This window comes from Triticum dicoccoides, chromosome 4B, assembly GCF_002162155.2.
Source record: "Triticum dicoccoides isolate Atlit2015 ecotype Zavitan chromosome 4B, WEW_v2.0, whole genome shotgun sequence".
Lineage (NCBI taxonomy): Eukaryota > Viridiplantae > Streptophyta > Magnoliopsida > Poales > Poaceae > Triticum > Triticum dicoccoides.
The window spans coordinates 632,292,521-632,301,285 of NC_041387.1; the positions used below are offsets into that span (position 1 = coordinate 632,292,521).

Sequence of the window (8,765 nt, forward strand, 5' to 3'; positions counted from 1 at the left end):
AGGTTATTACCCAACGTGGGAGGCAGTATAATCTCCGGATCGGTCTACCACCTTCTTCGAAATAGATACATGCCGGTCGTATATGACTCTATTGCTGATATGTCGGGTTTTTTTGTCAGGCATTCAATGTTTAGTTGTGTGCATGTTAGTTATGCAGAGGTTGGGGTTACTCATCATGCTTTATGTCCGTTTGATACTATATTGTAAGTTAAAAAAACATCCTTTATCAAACAAAACAAGTAAAAATGTTTCTATATGCGCAATTTGAGATTTCTTGCGCTCATTGGGTCACTGTCATCAACATATGTCATTTGCGTATTAGAAGATGCGTATTAATGCCTTCATCTACAAAGTAGGCTCTTGCCAAACCAAGTCACATGTAAGACAAACGAGCAAGAAGGCTCGATTGGGAACAATTTATTTGCTGAACTGAAAGCAACTGATACAACCCCTTGGAACTTGGAAGGACAATGGTGTTGCAATAATGGAAGACATTACGAGAGACACCGCGCGCTTTAGGGCTTCACATTATTTTAGCCAACACGACAACGAACGAACGAACGTAGACGAGAGGGACCTTGACGACGGAGACATCACGGTATGAAGCCCGATGGAAGATTCGTGCATGCTGCCGATCGATGACAGACGACGATGGAGATCGCCGATCACTCGAAGGTGCCGGGGTGCTCGTGCTGCATCTTGACCACCTGCTGCCACGAGGGGCGGCTGGAGATGGCGTCGTACCACCTGGCCACGTGCCTCTTGGAGGTGAAGAGCTTCCGGCCCCGCTGGGAGCCGGCGATGTAGTGGGAGGCCGGCAGGTGGGAGAGGTCGGCGAGCGTGAACTCGTCGCCGGCGAGGTACTGGTTTTTGGCGAGGATCTCGTCGTAGACTCCGATCATCTGCTGCAGCTTCCGCTCGTTCTCCGCGATGCGGGCCTCGTCGGGGAGCATGTTGAGCTGCGGCGCGAAGGCCAGGTGGAAGACGAGCTCCGAGCTCGGCGCGTCGAAGCTCTGGGCGTCTGCCTGCAGCCACTGCTCTATGGACGCCCGCTCCAGCGACCCCGTGCCGTAGATCCCGCGGTTGCCGTCCTCCGGGAACTGGGTGCACAGGTACCGGCATATCGCCCTTGAATCTGCCACGGGAAGAGAAGAGAAGAACCACATTGTGTAATTACATTCTCCGATCAAGTGGCCGGTGTGCTGTTTTGTTCAGAATTGAACTCCGCTTCTTACCAACAAGGGTCTTGTCACCATGCTTGAAGGTCACCTGCCCGGTAGGATCCTGCAGACCGAGACGACAGGCGATCCACAACGGTGAGAGTGAGATTATACATGATCAAACCCAAATTAGCTGATTAAGAAAGTGCACCATGGATTGCAATGGCAGGGATGATATATACGCACCCTTAGCTTGATGAACTCGGGCAGCTTGTGCTCCCTCTTGAAGGTGTCGATGCGGACGAGCTCGAACTCGAGGTTCTTCTCGAAGAGGCAGGTGAGCACCCTGGCCACGTCCGTCGACGCCGGCTGCCCGAACACCTGGAGACCGGCCGCCATTGCTTCAAATTTCTTGGTGAGAGACCGATCTCTGGCTTCGATCGATGTGCAGGCCGGTGATCAGTGAGCGAGTGAGTGAAGCGACTGGCTGCTGATGGAGACCATAGGATCCATGGCCAGGCGTTTTATAGCTAGCGATGAGCCAGCAAATATGCTTGCCTTGCCGCAGAGGATTACCAGCGAAAGCGAAAGCTGCCAAAGGTAAAGAGGAGAGCCCATACGGCCGGCAGGATTCTTTTGGAGGTGCCATGCATCTTGTCTCCAGCAAGGAACAAGAACACCCATCTCATTGATGTTCTCCAGGGTGACCGTCGATCCTTTAGCGGATGTGGCACGTAACCAGCACGAAAGACGCTCATGAGGTCGGGTTAGATTAGATGTATGGCAAAGCATTGGGGCTATAAGGTAGATCCTCGTACGGGCACGAGTGCCTGCCAAGCAAGGGATCAAGGCCTGCAAACTAATTGGCCGCGGAAGATGCGTCGCCGGACAAACCAAGGCTTTTTGGTCGATCCAACCAGGCAGTGTCTTCAGGAAGGTGCGTGCTTTGGGTTAAAAATTACACTGATTCGATCTGCCGGGGCGCGCGTGCCTTTGCTTGTGAGGTGGTTGCGATACAAATTCAGGTGGATCTGCATGCTTAACAGTAGATTTATATCCCAACCAAGAATACTTACTAGCGACAATTAATATCGGACGGAGGGGGTACATACGAGCAGGGACCAATCGAGGGGGAGGGGGGGGGGGCTGACAATTTCGTTGTCCTTTGTAGCGATTAGACAAAATGCGGAGAAAAAAGATTCTACCATGCACGGTATCTACCATGCATGTATCAGCCACTCGTGCATGCATGTATTTACTGCTATGCTTAGGGTGTGTTTGGTTGAGGTCATGGGCTGAAATGCAATGGGTCCGTTCCGTTTCTGGGCCTGATTCCTCTGTTTGGTACTCTCTCCGTCCCAAAATTTTGTCTTAGATTTGTTCAAGTACGAATGTACCAAGTTACGTTTTAGTATTAGGTACATCTGTATCTAGACAAATTTAAGACAAGAATTTTGGGACGGAGGGAGTAGTAGCAAAGAATTGGAACCTACCCATTCCCCCGAACGGAATATTCGCTTGAGATCCGGAATGTGCTCGTACCTCCGATTTGGAGGAATCAAGCGGAACGCCTCGCATCTCACCCATCCCCCACGACTCCCTCGTCTTCGAACACAATCCCAGCGCCGCCACCCCGTCTCGATCTGCGCCCCAGCTTCTCTCCCTCTCGGGCGCCGCCTCTCCTCGCCTCTCTATCTCTGGCGATGCCTCTCCGTCGCCTATCGGGGCTCTGCTCGTCCCTTCGGCCTCCTTGCCCATGCTCCATGCCGGGCCGCTGCGGACCTCCGCGAGCTGAAGCTGGAACACAACGTGCGGTTGCATCTCGCAAGCCATGTCCCTCGATGGCGAATTCGTGGTGCTGGCCAGCGATTGCAAGCTCCGGCTGCAGTGCCCGTCCCTCTACCAGGTGCCACAGCTGGGCAAGCAGCGGCAAGAGGCGACAACTATGACTTGATTCATTCGTAGCTATCACAACTAGCTTGATTTGGGAACCATTTATGGGTGGATGCCTTGTATTTTACTAATCACACCATCTTTGGTAGCTTTTCCTAATCACAGCAAGCTCAATTTCTAGTAATTGACATGTATTTTGAGTTTTTGGCACATCTTTTAATTGACAATTTTTTTACATGTAAATGGATGACTTGTATTTTGACGGATTTTGCACATGTAGATACTTGTACTTTTTATTATATGTGTCTTGTTTGTATTTGATGCGAGTCAATATATTTGAGTGATGAGATGAATAAATTCATTCCGTTCCATCCCATAAACCAAACATCAAAATGTAACCATTCCATTCCTATGAATTGCTCGTACCAAACACAAGGACGGAACCGACCCATTCCAATGGAATGGAACCATGCCATTACATTCAACTTCGTTCTTGAACCAAACACACCCTTAGTTCATCTGAATCTGTGGCCCTCAGTTTCAGTAGTTAATGTCATGTCAATCAGTCCCCTTTTTGCATCTGCACATAATTTTTCTCTCTCCCCAAAGAAACGATGCACTTGCTGGCAAAATTTCGTCTTTTGACCCTTTGAAAAAAAATCGGGATTTGATCCTTTCGCTACCGCCAGGGGAGCTGGCGGTAGGGTTATACAGCCTACCGCCAGGGACCCTGGCGATAGGGTGCGACAGAGGGGGACGGCCGCCGTCTCCGCGTGCTGACGTGGACTAGCACCCTACCGCTACCCTACCGCCAGCTCCCCTGGCGGTAGGATGTGCTAGGGTTTTTGCCTCAAAACCTTCTGTAATGAAAAATGTGATCGCCCTGGCGGTAGGGTCACCCTACCGCCATAGGGGCTGGCGGTAGGCTATCTGATCCTACCGCCAGGGTCCTTGGCGGTAGGGTCTTGCCTATATCCAAGTTCAATTTCTTTTTTCTTTTTAAAAACAACAGATCTCAAACAATGATATAGAGTCAAAAACAGCAATGATATAGAGTCAAAATAACGCATCTCAAACAACAACTAAACTTGGGCATCACATATGGATTTTCACATAAACTTGTGCATAATAAGCAAACGAAGTTCAACTACTTAGTTCCACATAGCAAACGGAGTTTCACAAATATCAAGCACATAGTTCAAATAGCAAACACATAGTTTCACAAACACTAGACTTTTCAACTACAGCCAAGTATCGAATATCAGAATTTAATTCGGCCTTCCCCTCTTGTTCTTGGAGGCACGGTCCTCGTTCCTATTTGAACGAGTCTCTTCAGTGTTCTTCTTGGTCCGTCGAGGAACCGGTCTCTGGAAAGGGTCCAGACTCAGCAAACCCTTCTTCTTCGGATTCCTCTTCTGCAGCTGAGATGGTTGAGATGATTGAGTTGTTGGAGGTCCGTAATCTTCATCGTACTCCTCCTCACCATCGCTCTCATTCTCCTCTTCCTCATGATAGGCCTCCTCCTCCTCTCCTTCATTTGTGGCCTCCTCCTCCTCATCCTCCTCCTCAACCAACCTGGACGACGAGGGACCATGGCTCGATGAGGCGATATGACCCTGTGTGGCTCCGGGATGATAAGCTTCAACCGACCCAGCTCCAGCACATCCAAGCAGGCCTACCAGCTTGCGACAATGCTTCACGAACTTCTGCAGTTACAAAGAAACAAGGGCATAATAAGTATACGGTTTATGATTGCAAGTGAACAAGATGCATCTGTTCCGAGGAGGCTGAAATTGTACCTTCATCGTCCCCTCATTTTGTTCTCAGATTGTACGCTCCCGGGGGCATCACCTAGTGCATCTGAGGCTTCAAAGATGCATCTGTTTAACTCACCAGACTGCAACGGCATAAGTCAGTCACAATGACGAATACAATAATTTAAATACAACCGCCGGTTCAAACTTACAACTGTGTTGATGGGGGGGGGTGCAAACTCCCTAAATCCACTTTGCATGTCTCTGATGCAGGTCTGCTAGGCCTCTTCCTCGGGGTCATCCCTCTCCAGCTCCGCGATGTCTTCCGCCGTCCACCGAGGCCTGAGACAAAGACGGTGCTTCTGGCCATCATCGTACCACTTCATGTGTCGCTCCAAGTAAGCATCCCAGTAAGTCACTTTCCTCTCCCCGTCTTTCCGGTACCTCCGTCGATTCCACTCCGTCACATGAGTTTTATGTTCCTCTCCCCAGTCTGTGATCGACTGATTCTTCTGCCAACTCATCCTGCAAGGCATTAGCAACAAGAAACATCATAATAAAGTCATCACGCAATGAAATCATGGGCACGAAGAACAAAGCACTCACATGTGGAGCGCGTGGCCGCCAGTATCGGTGGGCGGGCCCGGTGGGGTATGCTGATACACCCCAAACTGCGTGGCCATGCGATGTGGCAAGTGCCACTCGACGCCGTACACATAGATCATGGGCACGATGCACCGCCATAGACCATGGTCCTCATCGCACATCATGTTCAGATCAAAGTCCCACTCTCGGTCATGATATGGCCACTAGTTTACCTATTACTTATACGTTGGTAAGTTCCCACTCTCGGTCCAAAGTGGAATCAAAGAGAAAGGTGTTGAGCGAGTTCATATACCTGCCAATGCGTCAAAGCGTCCAACTCGTTGGTGTAGGTCTTGTACGAAGTCTTGTTTAGGCCCGTGTAGAGTTTGACAACATCCCACTCGTAAGCTAGCTGGGGTTTCGAGCAGCGTCGCCGTCCTCACTATATGCAACCCATGGGCGTCTTGGCAGCTTCTCCGGATGCCCCACCGGCAGCCTCTCCCACATCCAAATGGAGAGGCCCAGACAAAGCCACCCATATTGGACTTGTCTCCCGTCCTCTGGGTTGCGTCGTCAAGCTGCAAAACATCAAATGAGGATCAGATATAAAAAATGGCATGGACATACTTTCGTAGGTAGGAAATTAGATACTCTCTTACCGAACGATATAGGTAGGCGAGAGATGCGGTCCCCCAACTGTACCCTGCATCCCAGCCGGCTAGGAAGAACAGATACGACCAGTTGGCAGAGTTCCCGGATCCGTCTGGAAACACGAACTCCATGAGAAGATACCACAAGTAGGCCCTCGCGTACCACTCCACAGTCGCCTCATCGGTGTCTTGGGGGCATGTCTTTCGGTGCTCTGAGAGCCAGGGCAACGGCACACCGGATGTACGGTTACCTTTAGCCTCAGGGCAGTCGCCGATGAGGGTGGTAACCCTCTGTTGCCAGTTGGTCCTCTCCACTCTCCCGATCAGTGCATGACCCTCGATCGGCATGGCAGTAATCATTGACCAATCCTCGAGGGTCACCGTCATCTCCCCGCATGAGAGATGGAAAGAATGGGTCTCCGGTCGCCACTGATCAATAAGAGCTGTCAGAGCTGCATGGACAAGCGTCGGCGGCTGACGCTTGAACTGCAACACAAAACCCAACAGTCGGGCTCTCTTGAAGAACGGCGCATAGCGCTCGTCGTAGTCCGTATGCCCATGAACCTGGTGTCCCCTCATGCGCAGTGGCTGGAGCATCTGTCAAAAAGTGAACACCAAAAGTTAGGAAATTATTTTCATCAATCCAAAAACTTTTATCAATATTTCATTCATATTACTTACCTCTCCGTTCTCTATGAAACGGGCACGATGACCCTTGTCGAATGCGTAGTCAAGAATGGAGTACCGTGGGCCGATGTTGTCCGCAAGAGGTGGCCGCCTTAATAAAATTTCATAAACAAAAACATCATAAGCATAAGCGTACATAAACATGCATCATATCAAAATCATATCACCATGCATCATATCAAAAAAAATTCCTCCAACAACATCTACTACACATGATGGATCAAATCATATCAACATGCATCATATCAAAAAAATCCTCCAACATACATCATATCCTCCCAAAACTACATCATATCCTCCAACATGCATCATATCACCAAAAAAATCCTCCAACATTCATCTTCAATGTATTATCTCCAAACAACATCTTCATATCATCATATCAACATGCATCATAAAACTACAATCAAGTCCTCCCACATGCATTACATCATAATTTTTTTAACAAAAAAAATATAAACTAGGGTTCATCTTCACACTAACATATGAACTATTGATTAAAGTTCATATTCAATACCACTACTTACTAAATAACAAAGAACTAGAACTACAATCAAGCTAAAACAATCTTAGGTAACAAAAACCAATCTAAGTTCAAAAATATGAGGGATTTCAAGCAAATAATGTGACGAATCGGAAGCAAGTTCGCAAAAACTAATTGGAGGGATCGGAGGAGCTTACGTTTCTCTCTTCGGGGCCATCTCAATCCGCAAAAACGGTGAAGAATCGGTGAAGATCCAAGGGGGGGAGTGGAGGAGATGAGAGAGGGAGAAAGGGGCCACTTGGGGGAGAAAGAAAGGAGAAACTGCCGGCGGAGGGGGGGGGAGGGGTAGGGGTGTGGGGTCTCAGGAAGAAATAACTGCCCTGACCCTACCGCCAGGGGTCCTGACGATAGGGTTAGACAGGCTACCGCCAGGGGCCCTGGCGGTAGGGTGCAACGGAGGGGGACAACGGCCGTCTCCGCATGCTGACATGGATTAGTACCCTACCGCGAGGGGCCCTGACAGTAGGCTGTCTAACCCTACCGCCAGAGCCCCTGGCGGTAAGAAAAAGGGTCGAATCTCGAAAATTTTCCCAAAAGGGGCCAGATCCTGAATTTATACCACAAAAGGGTCAGAACACAAAATTCAGCCGCACTTGGTATTTCACTCATCCATGCTTTTTTGTACTCCAAAGTTTGGACCCAGTTTATTTTTTGAATTGGTGTAATATGTTTACAAAACATATGTGTTTATTTCATTTTTGTAGACATGGTCAAAGTGTATTTGGGCCGTAAGAACAAATAAGTTTTCGAAAACATATTCAATATTGATCATGTTTTAAATATCTCGTCAAAATAGAGTTGCCATGAGGTGTTCAAATCGTTTACACAGGAAGAGATAATAATTTCTTGATAGAGTTGCCATGATGGGAAGAACCATGCACAGGGACATTACGCACTGACAGTCTGACACACACACAACCAGAGCATGTGACAGGAGGGGTGGTGATTAGTGGTTTTGCATGCACATTGATTTCTTTTGGGCGCGAATCTCGGTAACACAATGAGTGACAGATCCAGGCACAGTATATACCGTGCACGGTAGTTTTGCCGCTCCCAAAAAATGTGTGGTTATTTTGTTTCCTGACTCATTTTGCCCGGTAGCTCCTATTTCGCGCGTTGCGTTGCCTCTAGTTTGATTTGTGGGTTTTTTCTAGGCAAAAGTAAGGGCTTGCATTGCTCCCCTTTTTTCTTTATCTTTTATTTCTATAGATCAGACATTTCATTTTATGGAAGAAAAACAAAAGGATTTAGTTCATATTCACGAAGCCCTAGATTTTTGGGCTGAGCTGGATTTGAACCAGTGTAGATATTGTCATCTGCTATTCCTCGACTCTCGGGAAGGCAAGATCATCAATCAATAGTAGGCTGCTGCTCTGTGCAGTTAAAGATGGGAGACCCCCTGACAATTTCGTTGTCTCTCATAGCGATTAGACAGATGCGTGGTTATTTTGTTTTCCTGACTCGTTTTGCCCGGGAGCTCCTATTCCGTGTG

General features: G+C 48.5%; 1 protein-coding gene across 1 annotated transcript; it reads right to left on the reverse strand.

Annotated features, from left to right (window-relative positions):
* Nucleotides 1-378: 378 nt before the first annotated feature.
* On the reverse strand, nucleotides 379-1,642 carry LOC119291912 (glutathione S-transferase F8, chloroplastic-like). Its single transcript, XM_037570719.1, has 3 exons — nucleotides 1,407-1,642; nucleotides 1,236-1,284; nucleotides 379-1,135 (listed from the first exon to the last, which is right to left on the reverse strand). The coding sequence occupies exons 1-3, from the start codon at nucleotides 1,557-1,559 to the stop codon at nucleotides 666-668; spliced, it is 672 nt and encodes a 223-aa protein (XP_037426616.1). The 5' UTR covers nucleotides 1,560-1,642; the 3' UTR covers nucleotides 379-665.
* Nucleotides 1,643-8,765: the final 7,123 nt, after the last annotated feature.